Source organism: Sinohyriopsis cumingii, chromosome 18, assembly GCF_028554795.1.
Source record: "Sinohyriopsis cumingii isolate HCF-2022 chromosome 18, ASM2855479v2, whole genome shotgun sequence".
Lineage (NCBI taxonomy): Eukaryota > Metazoa > Mollusca > Bivalvia > Unionida > Unionidae > Sinohyriopsis > Sinohyriopsis cumingii.
Genome location: NC_142978.1, coordinates 4,951,672 through 4,971,937, shown reverse-complemented (window position 1 = coordinate 4,971,937; position 20,266 = coordinate 4,951,672). Strand labels below are relative to the sequence as shown.

The window sequence follows — 20,266 nt, the reverse complement described above, 5'->3', positions numbered from 1 at the left end:
AAAGTCCCTACAATTGCCTCCATCAGATACTGAATTTGAGCATGCTCAAGTGTCTGTTATGAAGTTTATCATCAGGGATGGCTTTTTCAGCTTCGTTTTAGGATGTTACTTTAAGACGGAGACCAATTTCATCGTCTTCATTTATAAAAAGACATCAGGATCAACTGGATAAACAAATCTGCATTGAAATTAATGTTTTGAAACAAATGGTCAAGCTGACAAATTACAGACTTTAATGAACAAAAATAATTTAGATAAAAATTCGCATAGGAACAAAGTGGAAGGTGTGAGAATAAGACCACGGGCAAGAGAGATTAAGGAAGCAAAGATAACAAAATGTTTTGTCCTCTGGAAAATAGGCATGACATCAGCAAGCCCATTTATCGATATTTAATGCAACTTTTGCCAATAATCAGGGACAAATTATGGCGGAAAGAAAATTCTACTACTGAAAACTATGCACTACTCACAAAGATCCAGGTAATATAGTGTCTCTCTGAACAAACCGAATATTCCTATACTAAACAATATGCAAAATAAATCAACGAGTGTCGCAGTAACCTAAGCTAAAACAAATGCAGGTGTCCAAAATTGCAAAATAACAAAGGCCGGCCCTGGTTCGCATAGATTAACGGTAGTTAAGTTCATTTGGAAAGATATTTGCCCTATTTCGAGAAAGTAATTAAGTATTCTTATATCTCTGGTGAAGTCTCATTTATTTAAACAGCGTGTTGTAATTTGTCCTCAAATAGGTGATACACCTGTACAGTGTTTGAGGATTAGGATAATTTCTTTATTGATTGCATCCTTACAGTTTCATCAGCATGCATTGCTAATAGTCTAAAACAAGCTCTTTTAATAAAAGGTAATACGGATCAAATTGACTTTATTAAGGGAGGCACATATGAGATAATTTTAGTACATTCTATCATCTCAAACAAAAACAATTAATATATCTTGACTTCTTTTAATTGGGACCCCAGGTTATCGGGTGATCTAGGGCGCTCGCAATTATAGATCACTGACATCTCACGTCTGTCCGCTAGACTTTGAGTCTCTGTTCGGTCATAATAGACATGTGAGAAAGTTTGCCATTAAATTGAGGTGGGTCTATGGTTCTTCAAGAGGGTTTTCTCGGGTTATTCTTGTATCAAGTGCTGCTAAATGGCGTAAAACATGCAAAACCGAACCAGTCTTCTATTAATTGATTTTGACAAAGCTTTTTGACTCACTGGCATGACCATTAATTGATAACGTTTTACATTCTTATTTAACTGTTGAGTCGAATTTACAAAAAGGAAAAATGTTTTGCAATGAAGTAAATTCATGTGTTATTTTTAATGGGCAATACTGATCATTGTTCGCTATTAAGAGTGGCTGTAGACAAAGAGATCCCCTCTCTCCTTACATTTTCATTCTAAGTACAGAGATATTATCCGATAAGATCAGAAAAAGTTCCAAATGAAATGGACATTTTATATATAAATAGATGTAAATGAGATTGTTACATGTGTAGAACTGGAAAGCTTTGTGTTAAGCATTTCAGACCTCATACAATCAAATAATCATTTTAGAATTTTAGAGGTTACTAAATACCATGAAAACCTGCAATAATAATGCTGATTGGAACAGTAACAAACACATTTAATACAGATGTCAACACTCATCTCTTTTACTTATTACATGAGACGAAAGGGGATTTAAAAGAATGAATACCAAATAGCATATGATAATTACGAATCAGCTTAAAATAGAAAATGAAATCTGGAATTTAGTTATTTAGAGGATAACGAATAATTACTTTTCCCTGCCAGACAAGGCGACTATGTGCTCCAAAATTCGTGTGGATTAAAATTAACATTCTGTATTAGATTTTACCATGAATATCGTTTTGTGAAAAATTTGTAAACTTCCACATAATTTGTGTTATTTGTGTAATATTTATTAAATAAATTCTTTCTCAGTTTTGTTGGCTCTGTACAAAATGAAAATTAATATGTGGTAGTTTTACTGAATAACTAAATAATTTATTTTTTGTGAAATAATTAGGAGATAAGTAGATCATGTTAACAATTTATTAATGTTGCAATTGAAACTACATGTATAAATTATCCTATGTACATTTATTCGTAAATAACCAGATATTGTTTACGTCAAGAAAGACGTGAGGCTAAACTTTCTGTCTGAAAATTATTCTGGGTAGGTAAGTAGTATATGTGGTCGTTTTGACACCAAATGGCACTAATAAAATAGGAGTCTAAATGTCGGTAAGACTATGCATATTGGTGCATGTATGTATGCTCAAACCTGCCTTAAAAAGTCACATTTGTTATTACTTTTCATATATTCCTAGAACCAAAGTATCGCCTGCTAGGAAAAGCCACTTTCCTAGTGTCGGGCATATGGTTTTGAGATAGATATATCCAATGGATAATTGTTTGTTATTTCTAACCCTTCTCTACAGGTACAATTACATACATCTTTCCTTTGCTATACATAGATGTTAGACATCTTAACTTTGTAAATATACGTTGAATACCGTGATTTTATCAATGATAAATACAATGCACTCAAACCGTGGTACAGAAAAATCTTCGGACCAAAAACCGAAAAAAGGTCAAAAGACAATATAAATGCCTAAAATATGTAAAACACAATAATATAACCTGTTTTACATTTGTCTAAAGAGGATATAAATAATAGAGGCTATCAGTTGTGATCCAAAAGGTGGTACAATTACCAGATACTTTCTGAAGCTTTCAGAAATGCATATATTAAATGTTATCAGATGTCGCCTGAGCAACAGGACTACATTGAATGTCCGTTCTTGAATCCCGTGGCATTTCAATTTTCGGGGGCGCTGTTGGTTCTTTAGGGACTGGAGCCATTTCAGAAATGCCAATTTGGATATCGTTGCCAAGACGACTGGACATCAAACCACGATTTTCATCCTCGTCCTTCCTTTCCTTTTCAGAACCTTTTCTACGTCTTGGTGCCTGTCTCTTGCATTTGAGAATTTTGTAAATTATGAAGCCAATATTTGTAAGAACACTGGCTACCAAAATCGCAATGAGGAGATATAACCACCATGTGGTTTCTATGATTTCCGTAGAACCTACGAAAATAAATTATGAGACCAGTTAATTGACAGAGCTGGAGTAGTGAAAATAGAACTCGATATATATCTATGAAAATGCTTACTTATTTTAACCCATTTTGAGCGTTGTATATCAACACCGTCTTCATGGAAGTCACTCTACACAATGTGCGTAATGATTATGGACACATATTTCATTACTTCGGTTTCAATGTCCCGAGCATCCTGTATTGATATTAATAAAGAAAGGGCATAATGATTATAGACATAATGCGTACATATGTGGCAAACAATAATATTATTTTGAATGATGTTACGAAATAAAAAATACATGAGAGTTAGGGCACAGTATACTATTTTCATTACAATTTATTTCTATAAAGGATAGGGTAAAATTAAAGTAGAATAATGTAAAATATCTAGTCTGACTCACGAACAAAATCATGTATGGTTAACACCGCACTAAAACAAAACAAATCAGTATTCACTAACGCGACAAGGTTAAATCACAAAATCAGTGTTTGGTGGCGTAAGTGAAAGCGTATCGAAATTCCAAACGATGCGTTGTCACAAATAAAAGAGACTTGTCTAGGAGTGAAACAGCTGAGCTAACAAAGATGAATTACTAGAAAATAGTTTACACATCATACCATGAAAGCAACAGTATCGGTATTTGGAAATGATACCAATTTGTGTACAATTTTGGACACGGCCAAAGTGTAGCCTAACTCGATGTTTTGAAGAGAATAAGGCTGTTAAGTTGCTATTTTCTAACTTTAAAATGTTTGTTCCACAATTGCAAAGAAAACCCGGAAATACGCAGCATAAGTTCTGATAACAAAATATTAAAAACTACGATACGAGAAACGAATATATTACATATGTGATATGGTTAGTACAGATTTGTATTAGGATACGAAGTTCTTCTCACTCTAACAAGACCATCCTACATCGAGTAAAGAATCATGAGATAGACTCTAAAGAAGACAAAACTCTGTTTAAAATAGCACATGGTGAATAAAATAGTTCCAATATTTGTAGGAACATGCAAATCTGACAATCTGAAAAAATTAATTACGCCTGTAAGGACTAAAAGTGCGTTGCAACTAGACATATATAATATTAATGTTGTAGATAAATGTCTTGCTGGCCTATTAATGCTGTCTAAAGGCATGTAGTAGATTTATGTCTTGCTGACCTATTAATGCTGTCTAAAGGCATATGATAGATGAATGTCATGCTGACCTATTAATGCTATCTACAGGCATGTACTAGATGAATGTCTTGCTGACCTATTAATGCTGTCTAAAGGCATGTATTAGAAGAATGTCTTGCTGGCCTATGAAGGCTGTCTAAAGGCATGTAGTAGATGAATGTCACGCTGGCCTATTAATGCTGTCTAAAGGCATGTAGTAGATTAATGTCTTGCTGACCTATTAATGCTGTCTAAAGGCATGTACTAGATGAATGTCTTGCTGACCTATTAATGCTTTCTAAAGGCATGTAGTAGATGAATGTCATGCTGACCTATTAATGCTGTCTAAAGGCATGTACTAGATGAATGTCTTGCTGACCTATTAATGCTGTCTAAAGGCATGTAGTAGATGAATGTCACGCTGGCCTATTAATGCTGTCTAAAGGCATGTAGTAGATGAATGTCACGCTGGCATATTAATGCCGTCTAAAGGCATGTAGTAGAAGAATGTCGTGCTGGCCTATTAATGCTGTCTAAAAGCATATGGTAGATGAATGTCTTGCTGGCCTATTAATGCTGTCTAAAGGCATGTAGTAGATGAATGTCTTGCTGGCCTATTAATGCCATCTAAAGGCATATGGTAGATGAATGTCACGCTGGCATATTAATGCTGTCTAAAGGCATGTAGTAGATGAATGTCATGCTGACCTATTAATGCCATCTAGAGGCATGTACTAGATGAATGTCTTGCTGACCTATTAATGCTGTCTAAAGGCATGTATTAGAAGAATGTCTTGCTGGCCTATGAAGGCTGTCTAAAGGCATGTAGTAGATGAATGTCACGCTGGCCTATTAATGCTGTCTAAAGGCATGTACTAGATGAATGTCTTGCTGACCTATTAATGCTGTCTAAAGGCATGTTCTAGATGAATGTCTTGCTGACCTATTAATGCTTTCTAAAGGCATGTAGTAGATGAATGTCATGCTGACCTATTAATGCTGTCTAAAGGCATGTACTAGATGAATGTCTTGCTGACCTATTAATGCTGTCTAAAGGCATGTAGTAGATGAATGTCACGCTGGCCTATTAATGCCGTCTAAAGGCATGTAGTAGAAGAATGTCGTGCTGGCCTATTAATGCTGTCTAAAGGCATGTAGTAAATTAATGTCTTGCTGGCCTATTAATGCTGTCTAAAAGCATATGGTAGATGAATGTCTTGCTGGCCTATTAATGCTGTCTAAAAGCATGTAGTAGATGAATGTCTTGCTGGCCTATTAATACCATCTAAAGGCATATGGTAGATGAATGTCACGCTGGCATATTAATGCTGTCTAAAGGCATGTAGTAGATGAATGTCATGCTGACCTATTAATGCTGTCTAAAAGCATGTAGTAAATTAATGTCCTGCTGGCCTATTAATGCCATCTAAAGGCATGTAGTAGATGAATGTCGTGCTGACCTATTAATGTTGTCTAAAGGCATATGGTAGATAAATGTCATGCTGACCTATTAATGTTGTCTAAAGGCATATGGTAGATAAATGTCATTCTGGCCTATTAATACCATCTAAAGGCGTATGGTAGATGAATGTCACGCTGGCCTATTAATGTTGTCTAAAGGCATGTAGTAGATGAATGTCTTGCTGACCTATTAATGTTGTCTAAAGGCATATGGTAGATAAATGTCACGCTGGCCTATTAATGCTGTCTAAAGGCATGTAGTAGATTAATGTCATGCTGACCTATTAATGTTGTCTAAAGGCATGTAGTAGATGAATATCGTGCTGACCTATTAATGTTGTCTAAAGGCATATGGTAGATAAATGTCACTCTGGCCTATTAATGCAGTCTAAAGGCATATGGTAGATAAATGTCATGCTGACCATTAATGCTGTCTAAAGGCATGTAGTAGATGAATGTCGTGCTGACCTATTAATGTTGTCTAAATGCATATGGTAGATGAATGTCGTGCTGACCTATTAATGTTGTCTAAAGGCATATGGTAGATAAATGTCATGCTGACCATTAATGCTTTCTAAAGGCATGTAGTAGATGAATGTCATGCTGGCCTATTAATGTTGCCTAAAGGCAAGTACTAGATGAATGTCATGCTGGCCTATTAATGCTGTCTAAAGGCATGTAGTAGATGAATGTCATGCTGGCCTATTAATGCTGTCTAAAGGCATGTAGTAGATTAATGTCATGCTGACCTATTAATGTTGTCTAAAGGCATATGGTAGATAAATGTCATGCTGACCTATTAATGTTGTCTAAAGGCATGTAGTAGATGAATGTCATGCTGGCCTTTTAATGTTGTCTAAAGACTTGTAGTAGATGAATGTCACGCTGGCCTATCAATGCTATCTAAAGGCATATGTTCAAGATTACAATCTTACATGGAGGTTTCGTATTTGCCTAAAGGCAAGTACTAGATGAATGTCATGCTGGCCTATTAATGCTGTCTAAAGGCATGTAGTAGATGAATGTCATGCTGGCCTATTAATGCTGTCTAAAGGCATGTAGTAGATGAATGTCATGCTGGCCTATTAATGCTGTCTAAAGGCATGTAGTAGATTAATGTCATGCTGACCTATTAATGTTGTCTAAAGGCATATGGTAGATAAATGTCATGCTGACCTATTAATGTTGTCTAAAGGCATGTAGTAGATGAATGTCATGCTGGCTTATTAATGTTGCCTAAAGGCAAGTACTAGATGAATGTCATGCTGGCCTATTAATGCTGTCTAAAGGCATGTAGTAGATGAATGTCATGCTGGCCTATTAATGCTGTCTAAAGGCATGTAGTAGATTAATGTCATGCTGACCTATTAATGTTGTCTAAAGGCATATGGTAGATAAATGTCATGCTGACCTATTAATGTTGTCTAAAGGCATGTAGTAGATGAATGTCATGCTGGCCTTTTAATGTTGTCTAAAGACTTGTAGTAGATGAATGTCACGCTGGCCTATCAATGCTATCTAAAGGCATATGTTCAAGATTACAATCTTACATGGAGGTTTCGTATTTGCCTAAAGGCAAGTACTAGATGAATGTCATGCTGGCCTATTAATGCTGTCTAAAGGCATGTAGTAGATGAATGTCATGCTGGCCTATTAATGCTGTCTAAAGGCATGTAGTAGATTAATGTCATGCTGACCTATTAATGTTGTCTAAAGGCATATGGTAGATAAATGTCATGCTGACCTATTAATGTTGTCTAAAGGCATGTAGTAGATGAATGTCATGCTGGCCTATTAATGTTGTCTAAAGGCATGTAGTAGATGAATGTCACGCTGGCCTATCAATGCTATCTAAAGGCATATGTTCAAGATTACAATCTTACATGGAGGTTTTGTATTTGATCCAAATGACAAAGAGCGTTACTTAAGAGATTTGTACTCGAATCCTAAAAGTAAAATTGCTTACACAAAAATTAACTAATCCGGTGAGCAAATTAAATGGGACGAAAAGAAATCAGTTCTGAATATTTTGAAGGATTTGTGTTGTTCTGAATATGCTTTAAAAATGTATTTCCAATAACGATTGAGATCCTTGTTATCGCGGTAAGAACATTTCTTCCAACTAAAAGAAATGCTCACTATTTTAAAACTGAACGTTTAACGGGATTTTCCATTTGGACTCATCAGACAACAGTATTCTATGCCATGTTAGCATCAAAGCACTTGCAATATATATATATATATATATATATATATATATATATATATATATATATATATATATATATATATATATATATATATATATATATATATATATATATGTGTGTGTGTGTGTGTGTGTGTGTGTGTGTGTGTGTACGATTAGATCTCTTATTTCACAGAATTGACGGATTTATCATATTCCCGATTTTAGAAGGGTAATTAAGAGCTGTTATTTTGCAGGTAAGTTTCAAACTGTAAAAGTAAGTCAACCAGCTCGGTGTACAATATTACTTGTTATATGTTCTACCAGCAATGCAAACAACACTTGGTTTCTTTTCTCCATACTCACACTACGACCAGAACATTTCGAACTGACATAAAAGATCTAAACCAGATATCAGAGATTTCTATAAACTATCCAGAGTAAGTAATATATTATTCTGCATGCTGGGAAAGAACATATGCTATACTAACTATTTTAATTCCCTAATATTTTAATTTTTCTGGCAGTATGGGCTAAACACTCTGCACAGGGGATAAACATATATTGGGAGACTTGATTTGCGTGTTAACACCGCCTTTTGACACCAAAACAATTAGAGACTTGACCATTAATAATTATGCTAATTACACAAAATTTGACGTTTCGACAAAATAACCTTTGCGCAAGTAATTATTGGTTCTTCAGAATGATACAATCGTAACATTAACGAAAGAATGAATCAGAAGAAACAGTACAGGAAACGTTTGGTGTGTGTTGTAAAACATTAAATTATACAAGATTCTTATGTTCTCTCCAAGCTATCGTCCATTTAAAATCCTGTTTGATCTGTATGTATGTGTGAGAAGCCCAGTTTTAATAAGACTTGTAATACATGTAGAAGCAGTTTTGTATGATACCTTTAGAATTGAAATTGGTCTCCAAACTGAAATATACTACTTACGTGTAACCTCCTTATGAATACATATTATAACTCCTTCTTTCCTTGCGGTAATAACCCTCCCATGAAACTATCCAATATAATTCTAAATCAATTTGTAAAATTCTAAAATCCGTCCATAAGATTCTGGGATTTTTCGCTAAGCATTATGGTACAATATTTACAACTTCTATATATGATATAGAACAATATTCTGTACAAGGTATGAAATCTGGGAATGACCGGATAATTAAGTACTATTTCCAGACCAACACCATCAACTTATGAAGGATACGATATAACAAGGTGAATGTCATTGAAATAAAATAATCACAAAGAGTGACGAAAAAGAGAGAAAGAAAGGACAGAAAAAAAGAAAGAAAGGAAACGAAGAAATAAAGAAACAAAGAAAACACAAATTTGAATCAGATTTAGGATGACTAAATAACTAAATCAAATTTATAGAACATACATAAGTGTACACGCATATACATGAATATATTTACACAAATGATTCTGCATTAATGCACGACTAAGTGTACTTCAGTCAAGTGCTGTTCACTAAATCCGAAATTGCAAATAGTGTATCAAACTAAGTTCTGCAGAGTGAATTGTATATGCTCAACCTAACATTCTTCCTCTGTGGTAAATTTTTCTATATCTTGTAATATTGCCAAATGGAAATGAGACACAGCAAAAGAGCAAATAATAAGAACAAGAAAAAGAAACGAGGAATGGAGGTCAAAAACGTGATAAACAAGAGTTGTTGAAGAGGATTGAACGAGACGAAATAGCAGACGAAATAGCAGACGAAGGGAAAAAGCAGACGTTATTCTTAACCTCACTCCAAATGTATATAAAGTGCTACGTGCAAACACTCCAAATGTATATAAAGTGCTACGTGCAAACACTCCAAATGTATATAAAGTGCTACGTGCAAAGCAGAAAATAAAGAATACATCATTGCCTGTATTAGATGCAAAATGCTTGTATAAATTACAATTTCCAAGACAATCATCCACATAGTCTGCATTAAATAGTATGACAACTCAGAAAAGCAGCACAAGACAATTATTTTGTCTTAGCGAATATTTTCCGAAAATCCAGTGAAAAATGTTATCGCTATCCATCCTGAAAGGTAATTTGTATAATATAAGACCACTGTATCAATAGAAAATCGTAAATCATACAAGCCAAATCATAAATCCCATTATTTTTCACCTAGTTTGCTACACCTACACCAGCCAATTTTCAAACTGGTAACCCTTGATTATACACCTAATATGTTCCTTCGATGTTAGCAAAGTGAATATGCATCTGATTAATTGAAGCATTAAGCCATGTAAACATAAGACAAATTTGTATTCTTCATTTTAGTTTCTAATATCTAAAAAGACACCCAACGGACATTATTAAACGTTACACAGATGTGATAATGCAAGGACGTATCGACGACCTGATATTATTGTGATGCGGATGTTTCCATTTTGCGACATAAATAAGGAAAGAAAGGATAAATCAAAAAGGAAAGAAATACCTCCGCAGATTTCCTGTGCCGCTTTTTCTGCAAAATATAAACTTTTATTAAGTAAACTACATGCTAATGTATTTGCTTTTCTTTCTCAAAGGAAAATTTGTCAGATAATCCAGCTGAGACATGCATGTTTTTAAGTTCCCTGAAACTTTAACACTAGGTGAAATACATATATAATGCAACAGGATGGCGAATTTCAATACAACAAATATCCTAATGTAGATACGTTACTAAGTTTAAAACACGGTTTCATCAGATCCCTATTTTAAAATTACCAACCTTGAACTTTTCTAGTCATCTATAAACTTTATTCTTCCCTTTTATTACTAATAAGCACTAATTTGGTTATATAGTGCCAAGTAATGATAAACTTCTAAAACTGAAACCAAAAAGAATTACACAAAAACTTTATCAAGATAAACTCTAAACGGTAAAGATAATAACTATGTAAAGTGCATCAAAATAATAAAATGTAAGGGGATTAAGTATTAAAAGTATATATATATATATATATATATATATATATATATATATATATATATATATATATATATATATATATATATATATATACCGCATTCTCTCCAAAGTCCAAGACTGTTTTACGTGCAACACGATTTTTTGCTCAGTTTACATCAAAAACTTTCTCGATCACGCAATACAAGCAAATTCATTTTTTATTTGTGTTGTTTTTATGTGACTTCACTGAAGAGTCATAAGAGAGATGCGTTGTTTTCTAACAACTATCCCCATTGCGGACTCTGAATTGTAGAACATGCATGACGCTTCTTGGCTGCATGTCGCAAGAGGCGACTGAGTGGATGCAACCTGTTTACCAGAGTCTTTGGTGAAGAAGTTCCTGATGGTTGAGTAAAGGAGCGGCAGACCGTCGCCGCTACGATGCCTCATACTACTACAACCACAACTTAACATGTATGTGTGATCAGAAGGACTCGGTCTGATTAGTCAGCTAGTCACACCAAGCAAGTTCCAGGGGTTATGTTAACAAATTAAGTTTCACTGATCTCCTTTTTTTCAAAGATCACCATTGTGATTAAAGAAATATTGTTGTTCATGAAACGTTACAAGACATTGCCTCTAAGAGGTGGAAAAGCTCAAATGAGTAAACTTTTTTGTTTAAGTATATCCCTCTGTGTATATCCGAAACGAGAAACGTAATAATTTAGCGTAAATCACTACACCATTGGTAGGACTCGGCGACGGGTTATGAGCAATGGTGACGGATATTTTAGTACGCCAGTATGGGGAAAATAATTTAACCAGTATTGTGAACCCTGGTAAGTAATAATACAACAAGCGACTCAGAGCAGGAAATTCTTCCAAGTCATGGGAATTGGCTACGATTTATCTGATCACTAAAAGCAATGATGAGAATCAAACGATAACCAAGTTATCACCTTTCGTGATAGCTAAAACACTTTGAATCTTGACTGGAGGGCCAAGGAGTGCAAAAAACTTAGCTCGTGCCAATTGCTAGTTGAGTGTATATATCCATGGCGGTATATGCATACAGATCTCTCAGCTCTAGATGAGTCATACGGTTTAGATGGCTGCAGTGAAACTGGAATGCTCGAGGGTGAAACGAATGAACATTCTCGTTATGGTAATTTAACTCTCACAAGTACTTACATTCTAATGTTTGATGTTGTGTCTTCATCGATCAATGCCGGATTTCTTAAACATCGCAGCTAAAATTAACGTTGGCGATGCGTTAAGCCGAAGAAATGATGCTACGACAATGATAGTTGGAAGGAAAAACCATTCTGTCCTAAATGCGGGTAGGAGGGTTGCAAAAAATTGTTCTGAATTGAAAAAAAGTACTGTGCAAATTTCCGGCAAACCATTTCTAGTGTTTCAGAGAGTGCCCTAAGTGAAAACAGAAAGAGGAGACCTAACTTGTGAAACAATAGAGACGATTCCTAAGCAAAGAAATCTGTTGAAGCCACAACTCCACTTAATGCAACGAAAACATGGCTGACGTTGAGAATATATCTTCCATAACTACCTCCAAAATCTGTGCTAGGAGCCACTCAAATATAGAATAACGTAGATAGATTCAGTAAGTGTGACAATATTGGACATAAGACAAACAATTATATAAACAAGATCACATTCAAATCCAACCTCCAAGCATAGCAGCAAACCACTGTTGCTATAGAAACAGTACGACTAACAAAATATCCAGTTGCATATTCTAAACCAAATAAAGAAAGCATTAATTAATCAATTGAACGTCCAAAAGGATCAGACGATAATATCGAACTGTTTGATATGTATGAGATTATTGATAGCACGAACACTGGAAAGCCCCTGATATAACACTAGGGATAACCTTCAGACATTCAACTTTGTTCGTAAATATGTCTGACACCATGATATGTAGAATTGCCGAGGACTGAATGCAAATATTAGTCTTCTACTTGAAGAGCATTACCCAATAAATGTCTGCCGTCTGGAGTCTGTTTTAAGAAAACACTTCACCGCATACAACAACTCTTCAAAAATACGTACAGGGAGTGTCTATCGTCATAACTAATAAAACTCATCACAGCAAGTTAATCTTAATATTACTTTACAGCCTGTAGCCATTCATGTGTCCCAACATAAAACTCTTTCACTTTGTCATGTCCCTCAAAGCACCCCAATCAAACAAACTGATATTGAGTTGTCTCAAAACACAGACTTTGCCTTCATAATGGTAAGCAATACTTCTGCCTGCATCCTGCCATACAATTCTACTCATCCATAAAAGCTGACTATCAGGAGCGGATCTCTTTTACTGGACTTCGTTTGGCAAGGTGGTAAACCCCTATGTGGTAGTGAAAACTTTCCAATATATTTAACAAGAAATATTCATAAACCTCAATGGCTTGGTAAAAATTGGATCTAAACAAGTGAGATTCGGAAACTTTATTTACAAACATACTCCATAATGTTGCTGGAAATGCAGTATCAGAACCTTCGGCGATATCTAAACGAAGTAACAAACCAAATATTGACGATGTATGCAACGACGCCACCATGGACAGGAAAATGGTCTTTAAACATTTCAATTCGAACAGAATAAGTCTTGATAAATGCCGCATGTACCGAGTTTACATTCATCGCACCATTAGAGAAAGCACGAAGTAACCATGGAGATAATATGCTTCACGGTTGAACTTTTCGCCACTTAAATCACAATAGTACCAGAAATCTCAAATTCATTGCCCGAAAAATGTCGAAAAATGTCACACAAGGGAATTATTTTGAAAAATTCACTTCTGTTAAAAACCTGAAAGGAAAGGTTCTTCTGAATTTAAATCTACTAATTTTGAAGATTACAACAAATCTTACCCTCTCAGAGAGATAAAGTCTCTCTTGATCGAACTGATGTCACTTAAGTAGGACAAGATTATATCCACTGTCAACTTCTGACACGGTAATATCATACATATCTCAAAACACCACTAATATTTTCAACACATTTCTGGAATCGGGTGACTTCGAGCAGTCTTGACTAATACTTCAGAGTAAATCTAGACGACACCCTCTCTTAATATTCGGGAGAGAGTTGTAAGTGAAGAAAGCATATTGTCCGTCAAACGTTTGAATATCAAATCGATCAGCATAACAAAATCACTTATTCCAAGGACTGAATATCATACGACCACGTCTTTTGATCAGTTGTAGATATAAAAAAAAGGTACGCATCAACTACAGCTAAGATTAACAGAGTTCAGAAATGTGCAGAATATAACTAATTCAACTTGTCGAAATCTAAAACTGTTTATATGCATTTCGGTCGATTAGACTGTGTGTGACCCAAACTGTATCATGACGTTTCTGTTATTCCTTTCGTGAGACGAAACTACAAAGATTATTTTCGACGTTAAACTAACCTTTCTTCCACTTAATACATATCGCACTGAATAATGTCCAAAACAGCATTGGACTGAATATGGGTCGATGCAAACAAAGATATAGAGGAGACTGAAAGGTCCGATTGTACAGGTCTAGATTAGATTAGACAGCAAGGTCTAAATTTAACTATGGCTGGATTGTGCACGGACCTGTTTGTAAATCTTGATGCATGATCAGATACACAGTCAGGGACTTGGCTCTGTCTGTGTGTATTGAGAACTTCCCTCCATAACGTCATTATGCCGAAAAACAAAAATGACTCATCAATGACCAATACGGATGCTTAAGTATCCTATCAAAACATCTCGGAATCTATCAAACCCCACATATGTCATAATCGTTAGGCCCAAATAGCAAAACCCATACTCTCAGAATCGATCTAACCCCACATGTGTCACAATTGTTAGGCCCAAAAAAAGCAAAACCCATACTCTCAGAAATCAAAATTTGTTCCACATTTTGACGTACGATTTCGTCCTCAGTCAGAAACACCACGAATCAATGGGTTGGTATTATAAGGTCACCAAAGTGAATTTCAAAAATATTTTACCTTTGCAAACTCAAAAAGTCTTCAACAAATCCCCTCAGAAGAAATTCAAAAACAATCAGAACCACCTATCTTAGTCGTTCGTCCTATATACAGACAATTCTAAAGATTACGACAACTTTGGAGCTGCCATTGCGAAACCCTATTGCAACATCTCGAGCCAGGTACCGGATAAAATTCTAATGTCTAAAACAGAAATTGAGCAAGTAACAAAAACTTTGAACTAAGATGAAATCTCTGAAAGCAATAAATTTCAGCATATTTTCGGATTCTCGTTTCACACTGAAAGCTTTACAGAATCTTAATCGTGACAAGAAGTTGATATCCCATATATTACAGAAACATTATGATCTTATGTAATACAATATGAAAAAGTAGACTGTAATATTGCTTGCCTAGACACATTGATATGAAGGTTAATGAAAAGGCAGATAAAGCGGCTGAAGCCATATCAGAATGGAAGATTCCATAAACAGGCTTCAAATATATAAATCAAATATATGAAATGAAAACTCAGTAAACATAAGAAAACGAAACCCACTGTTCAACAGTGGCATTCCTCGTATAGAACAAATTGAAGAGATGAGATTGAGATGTGCCAATCGGAGACCTACCTGCCTCATGCATATTTCCAGGCTATTAAACCAGCTCTAGAAAAGTGTCGTACCATGTACAGAAAAAAAATCGCAGAAATGGGGCGGTATTGTGCCCATCAGGTATCAGACACATACCTGGTTCGTGCATACATTCTGAAAGGTGAACTTCGACTAGAGTGCATAAGAAGTCAGCGTCTATTGGTAGTGAAACAATGGCTTGGCAACTGTGTTGTTTTCCGCCATGCGAGAAAGAAGTATTTTGACATGAACTGCATGAAGAAAGTGCATGATAATGAACACGCCGAGAAAATCTTGAACTTAAATAATATCTGTACGTGTTATGTTAGTCTTATTCTTCGTGGTTACATTTATTTGCAATGGTTTGTCACCGTAACATTTTGTACACTTCATGATTTCGGAATTTGTCTTTATTTGGCAACGTGTTGTCTCATTTGCCCTGGGGTGCCTCAAAAGGCTGCTATATGCATTCTTTTATTTGACATCTTTACACTATTCCAAGATCTTTACGTTTCATTTTTATCTTATGCTTCATACTTACATTTATTTGAAGGGTTTATCTTCCTAAATTTGAATGCAGTCCTTTTCTGCATTTTTGGAAATTTACCCTTAGTTTAGCATCATATAGTCATTACTGTGCTGAGGTGCCGTAAAACGGTAGTACATTCATTCATACATACATACATACACACACACACACATACATACGGACGCACGCGCGCACGCACACACACATACATACATACATACATACACACGCACATACATACATACACACACATACATATACATACATACACACACATATGCATACATACACACACACATACATACATACATACATACATACATACATACATACATACATACATACATACATACATACATAAGTATATTGTTCTAAACCGAATTGTATTCTTTCATAATTGTGGTTCAAGGGGTGATTATCTAGAAAGAGCAATTGCATAAGCCGAGAAGTGAACATGAGTTGAAGGTTCCGACACGAGCAATATTGTGATTTATAAAATTTTGCGTCAACATTGACAGCGAGTTTTCTGAATCTTTCTTACATTAGTACACATCGATTTAATCTCACACAGTTGATCTTGAATTCAACATAAAACTTCAATACGGAATTTTGTATCGCACACACAGACTGTTTTCAGTGACGACCGTACATCGCCTCTCTTAGATCCACAGAACTGAACTTTCATATACTTACGAAGTTTGCTTAAATTCCAAATTTACAAGAGAGACCATATAATAAATAGAAGACTGCATCTGTGTTTTGTTAAGAGTCATGGAAAAGAACTTGTTTCATGCGTTTTGTTAATAAGGGCTCTATATATCCATGTACTACGTCAAACCTGTTCTTTCCACCGTCTCGGAATAAAACACGTGTAGATGTACATTTGTGTAATAAAAGGTTCTCAATTGCTGGACAGAAAAGTTGCAGTTAAAAGCGAGATGACTTTGATGAGTATATATAATTAAATAAAACTGTTAAGTAAAATCTATAGTGTGTGTGTGTGTGTGTGTTTCTTCGAGTACTCGTTTCGTTTCTCCCTTGCTTGTTACCTGAGCAGATATTAAAGCAGTCCCAGTTCGGAGTGCATTTATTATGTTCATAAGTACACTTCTCGCATCCCTGTTTTGCTTCATTGCAGAATTCTTCATTAATTACACAATTAGACCCAAAACAGTCGCCGACATGTGGCGCTCGAAGCTGATCCAAACTTTTGGTTGTTGCCGACCGGATTAGCCGCAAAGAATCACGGGCTGTCTGGTTCAAATGCTGGAGTGCTAAAAGTTGGACAGAAATAGAATTTATGACCAGTTGGAATAAGAAACGTAACCTTAAATGGACTATTTCGTTAACTTGTTAATTTCAAATTTAGATTCTAAATTTAATCTATCACATATCAACTTACGTGCATTAGTCTTTATTCTAAAAATATCAAATACTGATTACTGGTTTTGTTGGGTCTTTTCTTTCCTTTTTCGTGGGAGGACAACTAGCTTCTTATCTTGCTTTAGATAATAAAGATCCTAGAAACAGGTTACTCTCCAGCTGTGTACTAAAACCGAACCTAGATAGCTGTTACTTTAAACGTTCTGCAGAAACTTAGATGTACAGGAAAATGGGTCAGAAACATGATACTTTACTTTCACAGAGACGTTGCAAGAAATGTTTAGTCTTTGGTAGAAATGTAGATGTATGTTGCATTTATGTACAATGGGCGAGACCTAGCCTGGGTTAAAGTACGGTCATTTTAAGTTTAAAGTTTTAAATTGACGACCTGTGTCCACGCGAAAATTAAGCGCAGAACCCGCACGCTTTATCCTTTGGAGTAGATGGGCTAATTTCACGTTCGATAGATTTAATCAGTTCTTCCTTACTTCCCAAACTATACAAGGTATCCTCATCTCTTCGTTCTGAATTCCCCTATTGACAAAATTAGAAAATAAAGTTGTCAATATAACAATTGCACAAAAACATACACCGTCTGTCGAATACTGTTTGGTTAGAATACACATGATTAAGTTTAAACACGACGAAAGTGTAAAATTGTGTTCAAATATTTGAACCTTGTAGTCCGATTGCATTAGGTGGCGCGCAGTAGAATTCTTGCCTCATTTTGGATAAGGTAAAGTCATGTGTTCACTAGCTATTAACATAATTAATTTTCACGGAAAACACCTCTCATGTCCCCAAGCATCGATATCCCCACAATCTCAGTCGGGTGCCATTAATTAATGACAATCTTTTTTTCAAAGGATTATTAGCAAGGGAATCAAATCAAAATAATACATTGGCAAAGCAAACACACATACAACTGAACCCAGGTTAGGCTCAGCCCATTGTTTCATTTTCGGTATCCAATCATTTTGACAGTACTGAGTTCTCTTTCATTGTTTCCCAGCAATTTGCTTTGTCCTTATAAGTGTTCAATTCCAGTCCAATTTATACCATGATTAAGCAGCAATTTTTATATTAATGTTATGTTTTGAGTTGCATTAATCTTCTACATAGATGGACTGGCGGCTAGTGGGTGGGTTAGGTTGTTGGCGAGTATGCAAATGGAGGCTCGATGGAACAAAACTGGGTCAGTAACAAACAGGAAGCCCTTTACTGTTAGCAGTAGATTAGTTTTGGAGGGAAACGAATGGCTGAAATAGTAATGATTTTAACATGAATGATTCCTCAACGATATAGAGAGAAAAGTACACAGGTCTTATGATGAGTGTGTTAATAATTACGATGCAAAATCTACAACTACTTACGGAAAACCATATTCATATCTGCAATATCCAATGGCCCGTTTCGTTTCTACTGTGACCCTCTAAATATTTCATGAATGAATAACCAAGGTCAAGGACACAAATGAAGCAATACGTTGTCGTCTTTGTCATACAGGTATGCAGACGATAGAGTATTACGCATGTGTCAATAAATGCTGCATAATCTTTGCCTTTTTTCAGCGTGGTGTAAAAAAGAGATATGTTAAGGTATTATGCTTCTCAGATTTAATTACATTAAAATACTGTACTCATGCGAATTAAATGTTTAGTAGTAGTAGTAGCAGTAGTAGTAGTAGTAATAGTAATGTTTCTTTAAACACATTTCGTAGACCTAGAACAAGTGTGATCAACCGACACAGCATTACTACCTAAGGAAAATAAAATGGCGTCAGCCGGGACGGTTTTGATACAGATTTGTTCCATTCATCCTTAGTAGTATTATGGGGCGATGGGGGACAATGGCAAGAAACATTAGCGGATATGTTTGCATTGTGGGCCGTAATGCGGACAAGGGGAATCATATATTTCAATACACTATTAGAAGTGGTTTGAATCAATTTATAGGGACAAAGGGAAGATTCTGTTAAAATCGTACACATTTGTAACATTGGGGTAAAATGTAACATTGGTAGAAGTGTCTATCGTTTAATCTACAATCCAACACATACCATACATAGTGTCAGCGCCGCTGTTTATTACAATCCTACACACACCTCTACAAGCAAGCAACCGCTTTTAGATTCCAATATAAACACACACCACATATACTATTTCAGCAGCATCTTTTTCATTACTATCCAAACATACGCCTTGCTATCCAACCAAAACGGTAGAAGTGTTTATAGACACTTTATACTTGCATACATACAATCAGAGGAGGGGGCTGGATACAAAAGAAGGGGGATGAAATAGATGCACAATTTCGTACAAGCATATAAATATAGCATCACACATGGGTGGGAAGTGTTTATGAACATGCCAGTGTATCCTCTCAACATACAAACACGATGCAAAGGTGAGTGGTTTTACGTTTTAGTTGTACAGCATAGACATACAAAACATATACACAAACGCCTACATAAACGTAAAATTTTGGCAAATTATTTTAGATATGTCTTTTCTAGAGATCTGGGTGCCGCTGAAAAAGTCCGTTGGGGTCGTTAACCCATGAGTGGTTAACACAAGTGACATCGCTTCAGGTTTGTAAACCAATAACCGCTTCAAACACCTTTGCTTCACTCATAAATACTTCTTTTCCATATTTCTGTATCTGTAATTTGTGTGATCCCCCACGATGCCTTCACTTAATTCAGGAAGTCCGAGAACAGCATGCATGAAACAATGGTCGATGACTATTCTCATGTCCACATCTTGTAGGATTTTCTTGAGAATAGGTGAAACCTTAGGAGAATGTGCTTGCTTATATAGCATACGATATAATTGAAATGTTCCCCAAATCAAACCGT

General features: G+C 35.5%; 1 protein-coding gene across 1 annotated transcript; it reads right to left on the bottom strand.

The window, feature by feature from the left end:
- Window positions 1-2,061: 2,061 nt before the first annotated feature.
- Window positions 2,062-18,893, bottom strand: LOC149775995 (uncharacterized). Its single transcript, XM_089941249.1, has 4 exons — window positions 18,783-18,893; window positions 17,076-17,300; window positions 10,416-10,442; window positions 2,062-3,115 (listed from the first exon to the last, which is right to left on the bottom strand). The coding sequence occupies exons 1-4, from the start codon at window positions 18,796-18,798 to the stop codon at window positions 2,775-2,777; spliced, it is 609 nt and encodes a 202-aa protein (XP_089797375.1). The 5' UTR covers window positions 18,799-18,893; the 3' UTR covers window positions 2,062-2,774.
- Between the last annotated feature and the right edge of the window lie 1,373 nt (window positions 18,894-20,266).

Coding starts and splice junctions, on each gene's coding strand:
- LOC149775995 (XM_089941249.1), bottom strand. Junction 10,443..17,075: donor CTGCTTTAATATCTGCTCAG/GTAACAAGCAAG, acceptor TATATTTTGCAG/AAAAAGCGGCACAGGAAATC. Junction 3,116..10,415: donor GGCACAGGAAATCTGCGGAG/GTATTTCTTTCC, acceptor TTATTTTCGTAG/GTTCTACGGAAATCATAGAA.